This window comes from Rhineura floridana, chromosome 12 (genome assembly GCF_030035675.1).
Source record: "Rhineura floridana isolate rRhiFlo1 chromosome 12, rRhiFlo1.hap2, whole genome shotgun sequence".
NCBI classification, from domain to species: Eukaryota; Metazoa; Chordata; class Lepidosauria; order Squamata; family Rhineuridae; genus Rhineura; species Rhineura floridana.
In genome coordinates, this window is record NC_084491.1 from 25,995,938 (window position 1) to 26,015,702 (window position 19,765).

General features: G+C 41.1%; 1 protein-coding gene across 9 annotated transcripts in view; it reads right to left on the reverse strand.

The window, feature by feature from the left end:
* Positions 1 to 343: 343 nt before the first annotated feature.
* PKNOX2 (PBX/knotted 1 homeobox 2) overlaps positions 344 to 19,765 on the reverse strand; it is a 467,254-nt gene continuing 447,832 nt past the window's right edge. For all 9 annotated transcript variants that reach the window (XM_061592847.1, XM_061592840.1, XM_061592843.1 and 6 more), the window contains 3 exons: positions 12,799 to 12,875; positions 5,444 to 5,622; positions 344 to 4,536 (listed from right to left, as the gene is read on the reverse strand). In XM_061592847.1, the coding sequence (XP_061448831.1) occupies positions 4,292 to 4,536; positions 5,444 to 5,622; positions 12,799 to 12,875 (501 nt within the window). In that variant the 3' untranslated portion in view covers positions 344 to 4,291. The remainder of the gene's footprint in view (positions 4,537 to 5,443; positions 5,623 to 12,798; positions 12,876 to 19,765) is intronic.

Here is a 19,765-nt window from a genome sequence, read left to right on the forward strand (position 1 = left end):
CTATAGGTTATGAAGTTGGCATGTTTCAAACAAACAAACATAGTTAAGATTAACCATAGCTTGCTGGGCTCAGATGACATGACAAGCCATCGTTAAAAAATAGAAGGGAATGCTTCTAAACTCCCTGTGGCAGAGGTGAGGGAGGAAAGGCAAGAGGAAAGGTCATGAGCCATTAACTGAAATGACCATTGAGAATGGAAATCTGATGCATCCTTTGGATACCACATGTTGTGGCAAGATAACATAGGGGTCCTTCTTGTGGACTTGGGTCTCTATTCTTTATTCCTCATCCTTTTTAATAACAAGAGCATGTAAATAAACACAATAAAATACAGCTGGAAAACCTCATCTGGTAGCACTTTATAATAAATGGACATGAATTAATACTAAATTACAATGAATTTTCTATGAAATTACATATTACATTCATGCCATATCAGTATCCAAAAATGGGGGCTTTTCGGCCCACTGATATTCCAATACATTCCCAAGGAATTATCCTCAATTCAACCCTTAATGTAAAGTGATTGATCAAACCTCTCACCTCCTCAAAGAGCCAAAAGCAAACCGAAAACTGTGCTTCGTGATGGAGGAGGAAAGACCTGGAAGAGACAAATAAAGCTTGAACGCATAATTAAAACCTTAAAATGGGTAAAACATTTTGTCTTGGAAGTTCATGATTTGTTTGGCTGACGCATTGAGGAAAGGTGTGCAGACCATTTGCAAGGGGGTGCATGTGACCGTGTGTACATGTGCAGAGTTTTATTTTTTTGCTGACAAGGAAGACGAACCCCAAAGGGGGAAACCCTTCTGTCCCACTTCACTTTGGCAAAGTGAGCCTCATCATCATGACAGCATCAAAAGACAAAAAGCAAACAAACACAGATTGACTAGATAATACAGATTATAAATAAGATTATTGGGGTCTCACATCTCTATTGAAATGTTAAACATCAGCTCCCCCCTCGAAAAATACATTCATGTCAGGAAAATCTGACCACCTGCTAATCGAAAGGGCCACAAACTGTTGTTCACAAGCTGATAAGATAATCCAGTAGGGGGCTTTTGGTTGTTTTTGTGCACTGGTGACGTTTTCCTGAGCCCAATGTCCAAAACAAAATTAATAATCATTAAATGGATACAAGGAGCAATAATGTTGAGGAGTTTTCTCCTGGAGCCCTCTCTCATGCAGTAGGAGTAGGAGAATTAAAAGACTGCGCAAGAGGGAGACTCTGGAGAAGGACATCCCTCCTATATCAGTTCTAGGGTGGCTTCAAATGACCATTTTGAAAAACTCACCATTGGAGAGCTTGCTGTGTGCAGCCCCCGACCACCTGGCGGAGCAACTGTTACCTTTTTGACAATCTGGGGAAAAGGAGCGTTGCAAGGACCAAAGATTACAAAGGACAGGCCCGGCGCATAATCGGGCACTTGCTGAGGTCTGCGTCCTAGTTGGGGGTTTGCAGCCAATCCTGGGAGCTTCCTGCCCTGGTTAAGTCTTCGTCCTTGCTGTTGCTGATGATTCATTTGCCCTCTCCAGAGAACGAGAAAACCAGTAGCCCCTGTATGCCTTCCTGTCTCTGTGGGAGATGGTGCAGCTAGGGCCCAAGGTGATAAAGGCAGGCAAACGAGCAATGGCGGGTGTGGTGAGGAGCTTGGGTAGGGGCCAAACTGAGATCATTCTGCCCAAGGGCCCTCCAAAACCTGAAGCCATCACTGATCAGTTTTCTATGTGGTTGGAGTCAACATATTGTTCCTTTAGCAGCTACCCGGAGGTTTCTGGTCGTTCTGATATAGGAGTGGTGCCTTCTGGATATAGCTTGACTCCAGTTCCCATCAGCCAAGCCAGCATGGTCAATAGTCAGAGACAGGGATAGAAAGATCTCTCAGTTTCGGTTTTCTCAGTTCCTCATTTTTGCAATTCTCATTTCTGCAGCAATTTGCAGGCTTTTTGTTGTTTTTAATAATCCTCATGAAAATTCTCCAGCATTTTAGTGTGATTTTCTCTTAATAAACACATTTCTGTAGGTAGTTTTCACTAATGTACACATTTCTGCAAGCAATGTCCCCTAATATAATGCATTGTTGTTATTTTCATGGATAAATTCACTTTTATCCCCATTTCCCACCTAATATATGCATTTTTATAAGCAATATTTGGTTGGAAGACTGCATTGCACAATTTGGATAAGTGTGAATGTTGCAGGATGGCTGGGTTTCGGTTCTCATGTTGTTTTGAAATTTCTCCCCATGTCTAGCCAGGGATGATGGGAATTGTAGCCTAACAACATTTGGAAGGCACCATGTTGGCTACTCCTGGTCTAGGTTGATTTGCATTATGCACCCTCCCCTTTTAAATATATGTTCAAATGTTATTGTCATGCGCATAGAATTAACAGACACATCATTTCCTGGTGCAGGAGTGTCCATGCTCCCTGGAAGGAACGTGCAGCTGCTATATGTCTTTCTGTGGTAGAGGCATCACAGGGGCTAGGTCTATGCACAAATGCCTTTGCTGGTCCTAAAACTGCACCTGCTATTTGAGGAGCATACATGCATGCATGAACTCTCTGTGTGCTTAGGCTGGAGGTGGCATGACCATAGATGCAGAATAATGCACCTCCATCAGATAAGGTGAACTAAACCGTTACATTTCTAGGAATGTGTGTTTGGATTTTTTTTTTTAAAAAAAAGCTTTTTATTGACTTTACACTTTTCGTTTGTGAGTTTTATGGGGCAAAAAATAGATTTAGAGGGGGGGGGAAAGCACTCTTAAGGCTAGTTTTTATGCCATGGCTGCCACTTGGAAACTGATTCACCGCAACAAGGTGAAATGTTCATGTGGTGGATTCCTCTCCTCCTGCCACCCCCTCGGGCTACAAATGGCTTCAAAAAAAGATGCTCACAGCAGGATGGAAAACATAGGACAATCCACTTGGTGAGCTGTTGTATGTGTACTACTGGCTCAGCATACAATGAGAGTAGCTGCATGGAGGGACTTAAAGAAAATGGCACCAGGAGGCTGCAGTGTCTGTTCTGGACTGAATGAGTGATGGTGGTCAATGGGGGAAAGATGTTCTTCATCTAATCCTGATCCTGAATGTATAAAACTCATCCAGTTGAATATTGTGACTTGGAGACCTTCTCGTTTGGAGGTTCTGGGGGTGGCAGAGCCACAGGTCATAAAAAGTGACAGGTGATGAGCTCCAGGGAAATGAGGTTTGGAAAAGGGATTTTCACTCGCCATCTGAATAACAATTCCACTAATATCCATAAACTAAGCCAGCAGTGACCTTTTGCTTGGCCTCTGAGCCTGCAAACTTTTGGAAACCTGAGCCTGCTCATATTCAACCAATGCATAAAGCTGTCATTGTTACTTCTCAATTTATAATCCTCTAAACAATTAACATAATTATTCAGAGAAATTCTTTTTTTGGGTTCGCTGACTTTACATCCTGTAGCAGGGAATCAGACCAGACATGTTAGTATTACAACACTTCTGCTCAGAGGGCTAAAACTTTTCATCTCTCCTTTCCAAATAGTTCAGATGGCAGTGTGATATATCAGTTTGTTGCATTAGCCACAAAACATGGGCCCTCTCCATATTCCTTGAAATCTGGCCCACTGAAATCCTGAAGTCTTGGAATCAAGTTTTTCAGAACCAGCATGCAGTCTACCTGGGTCCAGCACTAAACCCTCTCTCAATGTTCATTCGTTAATTTTTTTTTGTGAATTTGCAAACTCTTGACTTTTCTACATCTAGATATTTATAATCATTACAGTCTTTTAGTTTCTTTTTTCTTTTTGTAAAAACCATCAATTTCTCTCTCTCTCTCTCTCCCTCCTTTGCATCTATAAATCTCTCATAAAAGCAGTGAAAATGAAAACAGACTTGCCTCTCAACTGCTTGTCACAAAAAGGCATTCCATCAGAACATCCATAAAACATTCAGTCATACAGCAAACAGCTTACCCTAAAAACACTTTTGTTGTTATTATCAAAAACAAAGGAAAAAGAAATGAACTGGCCACAATATGTGCCTTGTAAACGTGGGTCCTTCACTTAAATAATCAGTTTGCACATTTGACAGGTCTCTTAAATGTGCATCATTTGCGTCCATTCCTGCAACTGAAGCAGGTAAGCAGGACGCTTGGTAAGGATATTGTTGTTGAAGAATTATATCTTTAAAGGGATGCAGGGTTTGTATGCTAAAGTTCAGGCTCAGGCCAATGTTTTAGGCAAGCAGTCAGCTTTTCCAGGAGACACCTGCTTCACCGTCAACCATAGTTCTTTACTCAAGTGAGTCACTGTGATCCAAGCCAAGATCGCTAACATTTGTTGTCTGAAGATCCTCGCTCTCCTCCTCCAGATCCTCCTCTTCTTCTTCATCCTCCTCTTCTTCTTCCATCTCATCGTCCTCCTCGTCCTCTGTCCCATCAAGTGAGTCATCATGAGCTGCTGCCATCATGGCTTGCTGCATAGCAATGGTAGCATTATCAGAGGAGAGGGACTGCAGGTTGTCCATATTTATAGAGCCTAGAATAAAAAAGCAAACAGCTGATATAGCACAAGGGGAACAGCTCATTCATAATACCACCACCAGATGGTGCAATAAACTGGTCTCACTGTACTGTTACAAAGATAACATTGGAGAGAACTGTTGCCAGTGTTGAAGTAAGATTGGCTTACTTCAGGCCCCATCTACGCTATACATTTAAAGCAGTATTATATCACTTTAAACAGTCATGGCTTCCTACAAAGCATCCTGGGTAGTATCGTTTGTTAAGGTTACAGAGAGTTGTTAGGAGACCCCTTTTCCCCTCGCAGAGCTATAATTCTCAGAGTTCCTTGGGGAAAAGAATTGATTGTGAAACTATTCTGGGAATTGTAGCTCAATGCTAGTCCTACTCAGAGCAGACCCATTGAAGTTTACTGGACATGGCTAACTTAGGTTCATTAATTTCAATGGGCCTACTCTGAGTAGGACTCAGTTGACTACAACCCATGGTTTGCTTTAGAAATACCCAGCAAATCATGTGGACAGCAGGAAGTGATGTCTTGAAGAAGAGAAAAAAATGCAGAACTGGAAGACTATGCAGATCAGATTTGAAAAATAGCAGAGTAACAGAAAAACTTTATAAAATCATAAGAACATAAGAACTGCCTGCTGGAACAGGCCAATGGCTATCTGGGCTCTTGCTGGGAGGAAGAGTGGGATATAAATCAATGAATGAATGAATGAATGAATGAATGGATAGATAGATAAATAGGTAGGTAGGTAGGTAGGTAGGTAGGTAGGTAGGTAGGTAGATAGATAGATAGATAGATAGATAGTCCAGCATCCTATTCTCACAAGCAGTCCATCTTTGAAATGGTAAGAGCAAGCAGATCTGTTGTAAAAAGTCAACGGAATGTTGCAGCCATGCGTGTGCCAAATCCTTACCATCGGGGTTAGTACCAGGATTGCCTCCATGTTGCTGCAGTACGCCGGCTGCAATGGAGTTGGGCCAAAATCTCTGTGTAGGCCGATGCTGAGATTTGATCTTCTTGGCTTTGGGGGCAGGATCTGGATTGCTTGCATCAAGCATAGGCTGAAGAATACGTCGCCGGGCATTGATGAACCTTCCCACAGGGAGGGGAAAAAAATTACAAATGGGTGCATTTTATTATACTTTTGGCCTCCTCTTTGTCAAGTGACATTATTTTAAGGAAGACTTGCACACTTCTCTTTTTGTCTCTTTTTAGAGTTAGAAACAAATAAACAATTGCTCACATTAAACTGAATCAGAGTCCAGACTTGAGAGGTCACTTTGCCTATCCCTTCCTGCCAACACCACACAGAGGACTATAGAAGGTTCCCCCCTTTTTCTTAGTTGCCCATTTGTAAGTTGGAAAAAAGATGTGCCATTGGAAATGATGTTTAGTTTGAAGAATGGGCAGGGGAGGGGGAAATTAGACACTTTAGCTGTATGTGTTGATTAGCACTTACGCGACAGGTAATGTCAGGAATGGCATGCACAGAAATGATATCAGGGCAGAATGCACTCAGTTTTCATACTTACTACAAACTGCTCAAATGATATTATTTATTAAATTTATATCCCACCCTTCCTCTCAGAAGGAGTCCAGGGTGGCAAACAAAAACACTAAAAACACTCTAAAATATCTTAAAAACACCTTAAAAACAGACTTTAAAACATATTAAAACAAAACATCATTAAAAAAGCTATAACAGAGATAGTGCCTGTCTAATATTTAAGGGGAGGGAATTCCAAAGGGTAGGTGCCACAACACTAAAGGTCCACTTCCTATGGTGTGTGGAATGGACCTCCTGATAAGATGATATCTGCAGAGCGCAGTGATCGACTGGGTATATAAAAGGTGAGATGGTCTTTCAAGTATCCTGGTCCCAAGCTGAATAGGGCTTTGTACACCAAAACCTTCTTTTTGGCCAGAAATTCCTCTTCCATACCTCCTTTGAGCAAGGAATTTTTTGTCACATCCTTGTAAATACTCTTAAAATAGTCCTTTTTGGGTGCCTGTTTGTTACTGAGCTAAGGCAGTCTCATAAATGAATCGTTGCTCTAGAGCAGATAAAACCACTCATTCCTATGGAGAAATCATCACTGATACAGGGTGCAAGCAAGGAGCAAAGCACTCTTTGCTTTCATTCAGCTTTTTTAAAAAAAAATTAGTGTGGGATGGCTCATGGGGAATTGGTTCAGTTGAAAAATCTGCTTTTTAGAAAAGAACAACTGAACCCTGCCTGCCCATTTGTTTTAAGAGCACAGGAATATACTCTATACCAGATCAGAGTGTTACTCTTGCAGGCAAAGACCAAACTGTCCATCTAGTTCAGTAGGTCTCCTCTTACAGGCAGCAGTTGTCCTGGATCTCAGTCTTCCCTGCCAAATGCTACTTTATCCTTTTACCTGGAGATGCCAGGCAGGGACTGAACCTGGGTCCTTCTGCAAGGAAAGCACTTACTGTACCACTAAAGTATGGCCTCTTCCCCAAATGACAAAAAAAGCAGACACACTCTGGAGCTACTGGTGTTTATTAAGCGCAATGTGTTTCGGAGAACCCTCTTTCATCAGGAGCTATAAAAACCATTCAGTTCCTTCACCTCGACACATTCTGGGCCAAAGAGATCTAAATAATAACAAATTGTTCCTATTCTTATAATGTATCCGTACATAATTTTAATCTCAGGACGATACTCCCATGGACCCATGGACCTATCTATTTCGATTGATGGTAGTTTTCAAGGGGTTTTATCCTGGGAAAGAAACAAGGAAGAAAAGACAGGAATATCGGACAGTCAAGGCGGCTTGGGAGGGTGAGGGACTGTAGGAAATTATGAAGCTGGGGAAGACATAAAGCTTTCAGGAAAAGGGCATAGGGGTAGGACACATGCTTTGCATGCATATGGTCCCAGGTTCAATCCCCAGCATCTCCAGGTAGGGCTGGAGAAGAACCTTGTCTGAAATCCTAGAGAGCTGCTGCCAGTCAGTGCAGACAATACCGAGCTAGATGGACCAATGCTCTGATTAGGTATCTATGGCAGCTTCCTATGTTCCTATGCTGCAACAAACAGACATGGCTGCACCTCTCTGGAAATTTGGAAATGCTACTACCTATAGGATGGTGATTAATATACTACTACTACAACTACAACTACTACTACTACTACTACTACTACTACTACTACTACTACTATTTTATATCCTGCCTTTTCTCCAAAACTGGGACTCAAGGTGGCTTACAAAAAATAAAACAAACCCAGATAAAAACAGAGATAAAAACATACAAAAAGTTATTAAAATATAATTAAACTGTCTATAGAATTTATACCCTTTCAAATATATCTATTTAAAAAGCCAAAGATAAAGATATGCAGAACATCACATATCTAAAAATAACACTGCTGGAAACTAATGCACACCAGCAAAAGAAGATCCAATCCTATGCCTGACTTGGGTTGTGGAAGTTACAGTGCCAACATGATCAATCTCAAAAATGAATTTTGAATGCTACCTTGTACTGATGTCAAATAGCCACTAGAGGGAGCTGTATGAATTAATTTAATCCTTATTCAAATACAGTAGGGCCCCGCTTTACAGCGATTCGCTTTACAGTGATTCGCTAATACAGTGGTCTCAATTAGACGCAATTAGACTAAAGCTCCACCCATACGGCGCTTGTTCCGCTTTTATGGCGGTTTTTGGGCATCGCTCGCCATTCTATTCAATGGGTTCCACTTTACAGTGGTTTTCGCTTTACAGCGGGGGTCCGGAACATAACCCGCCGTATGAGTGGGGCCCTACTGTAGTCCAAAGACTAAAAATACGTAGGCTCAGAAGATGGATTAAAAACAACTGTGTTTATCCATCTTGAGGTGCTTTTTTATTTCACTTGTAAATGATTCAACATGACATGTAAAAGTCAAATACAAAGGATAATGATGCAAATAAGAAGAGGGTCTTTTACAGCGGGATGGGCAGAACAGGTTTGCAGGGACAACTTAATTTTTTTTTACTAGAACCCTGAAGTGGTTGCCAGGTGCAAAATAGTGGCTCAGGAGAGGGAGGACATATTTTAAGAAGGAAGGGCAGGCTACCTCTGAACAGATGCTCAGCCTAGGTGAAAAACCCAGTCCTTATTTTCTCCCAAGCATTCTGTGTTTCAGCAACCTAATGTTGGGTTAGGGAGGAAGCCCTTTAGATGAGAATCAGGAACCCTTGCTGATCTACTGCAAATCACCCAGAGATCTTCCAGGAGATCCCAAGCTGCTTTCTGCCCTCTCCTGCAATTCTATGCATGTTTACTCAGATGTAAACCATAGATTTCAATGAGGCTTACTCCCAAATAAGTGTACATAGAAGTGCACCCTTAATCAGGAATATATATTTAAGGTTGCTAATGGAAAGTGGAAGAGAACCATTTAAAAATCAAATGCACATTCTGGTTCATTCTGGCTCTTTCACAGGTATAGGACATGCAGTATTCATTTTAGACATTTGACTCTAAAACACCCATATTTGGTAATATGATCCTCATGAGCGGAACTCAGTCAGAGTCATTCACAAGATCAAGTTCTCAGTAGGTTTCTTCCTAAGGTATCTACCGTAGATGAAGGAAGTGAGGGAGCTGGTATTGAATTCAATCTTGTTTCGCTATAATTTTTTTTTGCAAAAAGGAGCCAGAGCCCTGATTTGGAGGAGGTGCATGGTGTGTATGTAGTGGTGTCCTCTGGGGAATTAGGGTAATAGATGAAGTAAATATTGTTAAGGCAGCAAAATTGTTACACAACTCTCATCTGTTACTTGGCTCTGATAAAACCAGTAGTATCAAGTGGTTAAAGTGAGAGGGAGTCAGAGCCCTGATTTGGAACAAGGTCATGGCATGTGTGTAGAAGATTTTTAAAAAACCCTTTCCCCTTGCAATATTTTTCTGATAACAATTCTCCCAGCTGTCATTTGACTTGTTAGGGAAAAGTTATGGATACACTTAGTGAAAAGAGCCCTCCTTCAATGTTTCTTCTCAAGAGCTGCTACCCCAGACTGAATGAGGGCCCTCCTACCACTATTTTTTGCATCTCTCCAAGGTCTCAGGAAGGAAGTCTTGCTATCCGAGACCCTTTAATTGTAGGGATGTTGGGGACTGATGTGTATGCTTGCATGTGTGTTGCATATGGATGGACGAATCTGTCGATTTCAGTTTCTCCTCTTTTTCATTTTTTCCAGTCTTTAACTCAGTTCTCTACATTTCTGCAGCAATTTGTGATTTTTTTTTTTTAAAAAGTCCTCATGAAAATTCACCAGCATATTAGTGCAAATTTCTCTAATACACATTCTTGTGTGCAGGTTCAACTAATACGCACTTTTTTTGCAAGAAATTTCCCCTAATATAATGCATTTTTGTATTTTTCCATTGATGTATGCATTTGTACACACAATTTCTCCAGATATATGCATTTTGTACACATTGGTTGGAGGACCACATCACAAAATTTGGGGAAGTGTGAATTTTGAAGGATAATTGTGTTTTGGTTTGTGTATTGGTTTGAGAAGTGTGTGTTAGGTAGTTTTTCATGAAGATGCAAACAAAATTGAATTTCCCCCCATTCCTAGTGCTGCATGTGTGCTTGTGGGTGCATCTATGGGCGTGTCTGTTTCAGGAAATCAGTTATTTAAACCTTCTCATCGCTCTCAAACTAATGAAAGCTTGATGCTCACACTTATTTTTGACAGGGTAAAACCTACCACAAGTAAGGTTGTCATCTGGCCATTTTTGATTGCCTACATTAATTTTAAAAAATGTGGCTGCATGCACACATACAAGTGGGCTCCTGCTGGGAGGAAGGGCAGGATATAAATCAAATAATAAATAAACAAAATGTGTCTAGGATCTATATACCATTTCCATGTGCTGACATTTTCTTGTTATTTTTGCATGGACTTCTTTTCTGAATGTGCCCTCATGTGGTGGGCTCTGGAATTTATCAAATCCTGGAATCCCATATGAAAGCACATATACATCCCTACACATTAGGGATGGAAGAAAAATAGTTTCAGTTTGCATTGTAATGCAAACCCAACTAATCTGCACTTCCCGAACCGATGCACAAACTGGAAAATAGCTAGTTTTCTAAATCCAAACTTCTCTGAATTTTGCAATGCAATTTGTCAACCCAAAATGCATTAAAATGTACACATTAGGGGAAATGTGCAAACAGGGTGTATATTAGTGAAAGTAATGTGCACAAATGCATTATATTAAGGAAAATTTCAGTTGTGGCTCCCCATCTGTGGAAAATGCTCCCCAGTGAGGTCTGCCTGGTGCCATCATTGACATCTTTTCGGCTCCAGGTAAAGACATATCTTTTCTCCCAGGCATTTGATAGATTGAGATGATGCTTTGTTTTTAATATGCTGCCAAACCTTCCTGTGGCTGTGTGGGGTGGTATTGCTATTTTGTTTGTTTGTTTATTGTCATGTTTTTATAGTTTGTTTTATTTGTTTAGTTTTAACATTGTGTAAGTCGCTTGGGGACCTTCGGGTATCAAGCGACTAATAATAATAATAATAATAATAATAATAATAATAATAACAACCTCTTTTGGACTGACCCCTTGGCACTTGATCCCGGACCTCTACTGACCTCGCTTCTGGACTCCTGACTCGGCAAGTACGCTTCGGACAAGCCTGGCCTGTATCAGCTCCCCTCCTCCTAGACCTGGCAGATTTATGGCCAGACTGCCGGCTAAGGACTTTGCTTCCCTGCCAACCACCCAGGAATTCCAGCCCCCACCGGCACTGCTGACGCAGTGTAGAGCTGACACCAGGGTACTTAGGTGCAGAAATATATATATTTATATTCGCAAACTGATGCACAAATAGAGCAAACTGAACTTAAGGATGGAAAAAGGAGAATCTGAAACGGTCAGATTCTTCCATCCCTACACATTACCTGGAGGCATTTGTAGGAGAGAATTGGCAGGCAGGAAAAAGGAGTTTCATTTGTTCCAGTCGGTGCCCCCACTGATTCTCCCCTTCAAATGTCCCTCTGCCTCACATAACCATACTATCCAAAGGTAACAAACAAACAATCAGTTTGAAAACTTCATATCTGCAGTGGAGACTAACGGCTCTGATGTCAGTTGGACAGTGAATCCGCTCCAGGTTTCAACCTAAACTTTGAGGGAGCTATCCAAGGTTCTGAACCTATTTCGGGAATAGGTTTCAGAACCTTGGACATCTCCTTGAAGGTTCAGACTAAAACCTGGAGCAGATTCACTGCCCAGGGACATTGGAGCCACGGGTCTCCACTGCATATTTGTTTTGTCACATGGAGTTCTACATTAATGTTTTCCAGGGTGATGTGGGTGCGTCTTTACAAAGAATGTTTATCCACAGAAGGAGGACAAAAAGAAAATATCAACACAGGATGGGCTTCTGTCTGTTTAAAAATGTTTGGCATGTGATGGCAGCCTTGTGCACTTCAGACCCAGGTTTTAATTTTTTTAAAAAATGAACCTCCTTTATCCCAAACCTTCTCTACAGGCCTATAGCCACACAGGAGATAACTGCAGAACATCCAGAACCTAAATGCAGGAAGCCTAATATGTGTATAAGTACATTTAATTTTATTAAATATTAATAACATCTTTTAATAAAATTTGCAAATACAAAGAAGCCTAATGCTTGCCCATTATCCTAGTTACCTTGCATTCATTGGCTGGAACACTAGGGAAATTTCACTTCATTATCATCTATTGGATAGAATCCTAATAGAAAGTTTAATTTAATCTTCTGTGATAGAACACTGGCTGCCCACTTTTCAGAATATTTCCACCAATCAAAAGCTTAAAGCAGGGGTACCCAACATGGTGCCCTCCAGATGTTACTACCACTCCTATAATCTAGAACCACTTGTCAAGCTAGCTGGGGCTGATGGGAGTTGTATTCCAACATTTGGAGAACACCATAGTGGCTACCTCACTGCTAGAGACTTTTTTTAAAAAAAGAAACCTAAAAATTCAGGGAAGGGAGCCTGGAATATCTCTGTTGGGCCAGGGCCTTCTGCAGCTATAGCCCTGCCCTGCTATGATGCCCTGTCCATTAGAGTCAACACCGTTTCTTGGAGAAGGGCTAAGTATAGCTGAGCCTGCTCAGTTTTTTTAAAAAAATGCATGGAAACGTGAGATGGGATATGAGAACAGATCAGAGAACATCCTTTTTCATGAAGGAGCAGTCTTTTCTACCTTGAGTTCTGAGAACATAAGATTTCACTCACCAGTTGTTGACTTGCAAAAGCGTGAGGTTAGTCTGTGCTGCTATCTGTCTTTTCTCGTCCTCTGTTGGGTAAGGGTGCTGAAAAGAGAGAAAGAGAGATAATGGTATCATTACAGCAAATGCCACTGCAGGGATTATCCAGAGCTCTTCTTTTTGGAGGGGAGCTGAACTGCAGCAGGTGTCTGTGCTTTGTCAGCTTCAGGGAACTGAAGGCTCAGCCAGGATGGCTTGTTTTCAGACGTATTTCATCCAACTGTTCTTGTGGCATTATTACAATCCACTCTGCTGTATTATACCAAAGAGCATCCTGTTTCCCATAGTGGGCAACCAGTCGTGTCTGGAAAGTCCACAAGCAGGTCATGAGGACAACACCCCCACCCCTGCTGTTGTTCCAGGCTCCTGCTCTTATTTGCTCTTGCTCCACTATTTATGGAGGAACTGGAAGTCAGTCCACTTATTGGACCAACTGAATTTTGAACAGATGTCAAGGGAGATAGTACCAAATATAGAGAATGCTGAAAAAGAAAAGCAAAATGGTTCATTACATTACATGTGTGAGAGGGCTAAGCAGAGGAAACTGCCTTATGCCAGGTCAGTCTGTCTGTCTAGCCCAGTATGACCGACTCCAGTGGTTCCCAAACTTCCCCGTCCCCACGGACCATTTGAAAATTGCTGGGGGTCTTGGTGGACCACTTAATGATTTTTCTGCCTGTTGTAGCCATTGCAATGCACTGTGCTAGATGCTGCATGATTTTCCATTGTATTTTTATTGCTTCTTATATTGTACTGCATTGCATTACAATTCCCAGTCTATTGAACTCAACTGTTCAATTTCTTACAATATAAGAAATAAAAGCAATGAAAATACAATTAAAAATCAATATATTTCATGTGAGCATCCTGTGGACCATCTGAATAAAACTTGTGGGTCGCTGGTGGTCCATGGACCACAGTTTGGGAACTCCTGGTCTACTCTGACTGACAGCAGCTCTCCCTGGTCTCAAGCATACGGTTAGTCCCATCACTCTCTACATCTAGAATGGGAGGTGTCAAGGACTGAACTTGGGACCATCTGCACGCAAAGCATATGCTCTACCATTGAGCTACGGCCTTTCACCGTACCTCAGAGATGGGGAACCTGTGTCCCACCAGCTGTTGCTGGACTCCAGCTTCTATCTGCCCAAGCAGCATCTCTGATGATCAACAAAAATGGGAACAGGAGTCCAACAATACCTGGAGAGCCACAGGTTTCCTATCCCTGCCTAAGATGATGTCACCTGTGGGCCAATATGGGAGCCCTGGGAAAGAGGTGGAGGATATCCAGATAAGCACCCCTCCGTGTCATGGGATCACACCATAGAGAAGAAGCTTCCATTGCTGCACAACTATGGGAATGTGGCACTGAGGCCGGAAGGAGGGCCTTTGTTGGTGAATTAATTTTTGTGGGTGGTATTCAGTACTAGTCCTACTCTGAGTAGACCCACTGAAGTTCATGGACATGACTAACTTAGGGTTATTAATTTCAGTGAGTCTACTCTGAGTAGGACATAGTTGAATACAACCCTATGGATTTAATACATTTGTTGAATTGTTGGTAGTGTTTTGCCATGAATGCGGTTTTGACCAGCTGTATATTTTAATAGATGCTATGCTTCAATAGATTGACAGTTTTATTCTGATATTTAATGTTAATTGAGTTTTTTTTTTGCTTTGCTGTTAGACACTTTCGGCCTCCCTTGTGAAGGAAAACTGGGGAGAAAATCATCATCATCATCACCGTCATCATCATCATCCTGCCCATCCTCCCAAATGAGCCCAGGGTGGCAAACGTATAACAAAACAATTTAACAAGAAAAAGCAAAGCCTATTAACTAAAAATAGCAAAAACATTCCAAAACACAATTTCAATTAAACATTCTAACATACAATTACAAATATTTTAAAATACAGTTAAAATATTCTAAAGTACAGTTTAAAACAGTATGAGTGATCTTCGGGTTGCCAGGATCAGTCCTCTTCAGCTATCAAATGCCTGGGTAAACAGGAATGTTTTCCAATTCCTCCTGAAAGTCAATAGTGATGCAGACAGACACAAAATGAAATGCCTCAGCTTCAAATCTCATCTCAGCCGTAGATTCACTGGGTAGTCTGAGACAAGTCACTACAGCAGAGGTAGCCAGTGTGGTGCCCTTCAGACTCCAACTCCTATCAGCCTCAGCCAGCATGGTGAATGGCCGGGGTGATGGGAGCTGTAGTCCAACAACATTTGCTGAACACCATGTTGGCTACCTCTTCATTACAGCACTGTTCCTCTGAACATGCTTAGATGGGGGAGCTAGATTGTGTTCACTTGTGCTTATTGGAGCCACCATTGGCATTAATTTCTGAAAGAGCTGAATGAGGACCCTGTTTATCACAGGCTCTGCAACCCTGCCTTTGGTGTAGGACAGTAGCTAAGTGGTAGAGGATCTGCCTTGCATGCCAAAGGCCCCAGTTCAATCTTTGGCATCTCCAGGTATTGTTGGGAATATCCTTTGTCTGAAAACCTGGAAAGCTGCTGCCAGTCAGTGTGGACAATACTGAGTGAGATGGAACAATGGTCTGGCTCAGTATAAGGCAGCTTCATATGCCTACTGTTTGTATATGCACAGGCCCTTTCAGACATTTGCTGCACATGGACAGGGGGTGGGCCAGCTGGCCCATCCCCACTGCTTCTCTCTACATGCATTCAAGATAATGTTTGAGCAACGCTTATCTCTGAGCTTCAGGCCCACATCTGCAATATGTGGAATTAATATCACTGAGCTATCTTAGAGGGTTGTTTTGAAAGGATTATCGAGAGGTTAAGGATTATACATGGAAGATAAACGTCTACTAGTCACAATGGCTGTGTATTACCTCCAGTATCAGAGGCGACATGCTTCTGAATACCGATTGGAGAGAGCTCTTGTGCTTATGCCCTGCTTGATGGCTTCCTATAGCCATCTGGTTGGCCATTGTGAGAACAGGACGCTGGACTAGATGGGCCATTGGTCTCATCCAGCGGGGATCTTCTTATGTTCTCATGAGTGAATGCATGTGAAATAGTTTCAATGCTCCAGAAATTCTATGTAGGTAAACAGGGATTGGCAAATCCGTTAATTTCAGGTTTTCTCAGTTTCCCATTTTTCCAGTCTTCAGTTCACTTCTCCATATTTCCACATCCTCATGAAATGTCAAAATCCTCATGAAAATTCACCAACATTGTAGTGCAATTTCCCCTAGTATACACATTTTTGTATGCAGCTTTGCCTAATAATGTACACATTTGTTTCAGTATAATGCACTTTTGTATATTATTTTCACTAATATATGCATTTTTATGCACACTTGAACCCAGTATATGCATTTTTGTACATATTACTTGCCTGGAGAACTGCTTTGCAAAATTAGAGGGAGTGTGGCTTTTTAGGGACGGCTGTGTTTTTGTTCTCATATTGTTTCAGAAAGTGTGACTTAGGAAGATTCACCTTTAAATGCAAAGTGAATCGAATTTCCCCCCCATCCCTACCTATGAATGTCAAGCACTATTACTGGGGAGGAGGGATAACAGACCTTTCCTCCCCTGCACAATTTCAAATGATTTTGAATAAGCAGGTGTGTTCTGCTGTTTAGACAGCAGAGGGCAGCAACGAGTTATCTTGGAGGCAGAAGATGGGCCATCGATGCTGACCTTGCTACAAGACAAACAGAATGGTGACTTACAGCTTATCACCACAAACACTTCTGAATCACAAAAGACTTTTGGTTTTCCTTTAAACGCTCCCATCAATGGGATGGATTTAGAAGTCAAAGCAGATCTAGCAGCCCTGGTGGTCCATATTCCATATGCCCTTAAAAATCAGTATTGTTAATTCAGAGTTTGTTTTTTAAAGACGAGGCTCCTCTTGTCTCTCTGCATTTTTCAGAATCATAGAATTTGATGGATGGAAGTAGGGATGGAAAGTTCTGTCCGTTTCTCATTTTTCCAGTCTTAAATTCAGTTCTCCACATTTCTTAGCAATTTGCAATTTTTTTACATACATAAAATCCTCATGAAAATTCTCCAATATTTTAGTGCAAATTTGTCCTACTAAACACAGTTTGGACTAATGTACACATTTTTGCAAGCTATTTATCTTCATATAATGCATTCTGTTTAATTTTCACTCATATTTTCATTTTCTATGCACATTTCCCGCAATATATGCATTTTTGTAGACATTGGTTGGCAAATGGCATTGCACAATTTGAATAGGTGCAAATGTCGAAGGACAGCTGTGTTTTGGGTCTCATATTGTTTTGGAAAGTGCAAACTTAATAGAATCAGCTTGAAATGCAAACTGAATCCAATTTTTTGCCTGTGCCTAGATGGAAGGTACTGTGCCCTTTTAAGTCCAATTAATCCCCTGTGCAAAAGCTGAGCCATCTACTTGCCTGCCAGCCTATTCAGTGAGCTGGTCCTCAGGTCTGATTTGAATGCTTTGCTGATATCATTATTTTTTTATCCTACCCTTCCTCCGAAGAAAATACATGGTACTCCACTCCTATTTTAGCCCTCTCAGCACCCCTGTGAAGTAGACTAGGCTAACAGAATAGTATCTGGTCTCAAGTCAGCCAGTGAACTTAACAGCTGAGTAGGAATGTTATTGATTTACAACATTTATGTGTCAGCTATCCTTTAGGATTTCAGGGCACAGTACAATCAATTTTACCGTGAGTCAAATGCGATAATAAAACAACAGATAAAAATCCTTTAAGCAACAAACATTACAAGTTAAAATACCTGAGTAGATAAGAACAGTTTTGCTAACACCAAAAGATTGCAGTGTCTGTGACAATGACTTCTTTCAGTGCCTCTGAAGAAGGTCTTTAATGAAATGCGCCAGGCATTATTTCATAAAGCAACCTTGCCAGGGCTCTCTAACCCTCATTACGTCACTGACACCATCACTACTATTCCCACCTCCCACCCTCACTTAGTCGGTCACCATCATTTAAAAAAAATGCTATGCAGATGTGGTACATTTAAAATGGCTCTTGCCCATACCTTTGGGAGTTGCCATTTATGTTCCTATGATTTATTTATTTATTTATTTTGTATCCCGCCCTTCCTCCCAGCAGGAGCCCAGGGCGGCAAACAAAGCACCGAAAAACGTTAAAACTTCGTAAAAACAGATCTTAAAATACATTAATGCAAAACAGTGTTAAAAACAATTAAAAAAGCAACCTTAAAAAGGTTTAAAAACCTTATTAAAAACATATATACAATTCTGACACAGATGCAGACTGGGATAGGTCTCAACTTAAAAAGGCTTCTTGAAAGAGGAAAGCTTCAAAAGGCGCCGAAAAGATAGCAGAGATGGCGCCTGCCTAATGTTCAAATGATTTACTCTTAAGATCATGGGAGGGGTGTTTTCAGCTTCCCCACCACTCACTGCAGAAGGTGCTGCAGAAGTGGAGTTTCTAGGGGGTTTCTAGGGGGTTTCTAGGAGCCAAGTGAAACTGTCAAATTCCCTTTTTATTTTTGCTATTGCCTGCCAGGAGATGTAGTGTTATATTTATAGCATTGAAAAGTTGTTGATTTTGTTTGCTTGCTGCTATGTTTGCTGTTATCTTATGGTTTTACTATCTTTTGTTGTTCACTTTGACGTAAGCTGCTTTGGGCACAATCTCTATGTGGAAAGGCGGCATACAAATAAAACGAGGAGGAGGAGGAGAAGGATTTAACCATGATGTGCCTACCCCCCACAACACAGCACTTTTCAAATGGTGTCTATGTACTCTAGTTCAAAAAGTCAAGTCAGTGGTACTTGTTGCTACAAAGTCTAAGCCAGTGTCCAGTGGAGAGTAGTGATGGATGGACCCAGTTCTATGTGGGGATTGGGCTAAATCCGTCCCGTCTGGTTTCCATGCAGGTTTTATAGGGGAAATCCTTAAAAATCTGCACAGAACTGCAAAGTTGATATAAATAAATACATGTTATTTATTTATATATCTATTTATTTAGGGGAGGTCCCTAACTTTCATCAGATTCTCAAAGGGTTCCATGACCCAAAAGATTAAGAACTACTGCCTTAGATGCTGCCTTTCTTTGCTCAGATGCGGTCTTCAGTTAGTAAGCAACTCCTGAAACGCAGTCTTATAAAGGGGCTCTCATTTAATAAAAAGTGCTGCTCTTGATTTAAAGCCCTCATGAGGAGCTACAACTTCTAAGTTAAATCTATAGAAGGTGATATTGGAGTGATTTTCTTTCCCAAGATGCTTTCCTGATGGGTTATTTCTATCTAAGCAGGAAAAAAAAGTGCTCATCAGGCATTTTAAGCCATTGCAGAATTACTTTGAACTACTGTCGTAGTAAACTAAATTCAGGGAATAGAAGCTGAGAATCAAGGAATTTAAGAACTACCACAAGGCCAGAACAGAAGACAGAAAAAGTTTTCTAAATAAACAAGCTATGGGAATTTGTTGATTGCTCCTTAGTTATGGGTAATATGAGAGTTGCTCAAAGTGGGATTCTTTTGTGGCTGTGCAATTTTTTCCCCCATTTGCTTCTATGGTGCATTTTTACATTTTATTTTATTGTAAACACTTTTTGGTGTTCGCTACTTTGGAGTCATTTTATAAGCAGGATATACTGTAAATGTGTAAAATGAAAAAATCAAGAGAAATTAAACTTTACTTGGCATCAGTGCCTTTTATCAGCTCAGCTGGTTCACCAGCCGTGACCTTATCTGGAGAAAACAGGCTTGGCCTCAGTTACTCAAGCACTGGTTACATCCAGATTAGATTACTGTAATGCTCTCTACATGGGGCTGCCCTTAAATATAGTACAGAAGTTCAACTGGTGCAAAATGCAGCAGCTAGGATGCTAGTAGGATGATCCGTTCACCTTATATAGATCTTATACTGGTTACACTGTTATTAATTATAATAAATCTAGATAGATG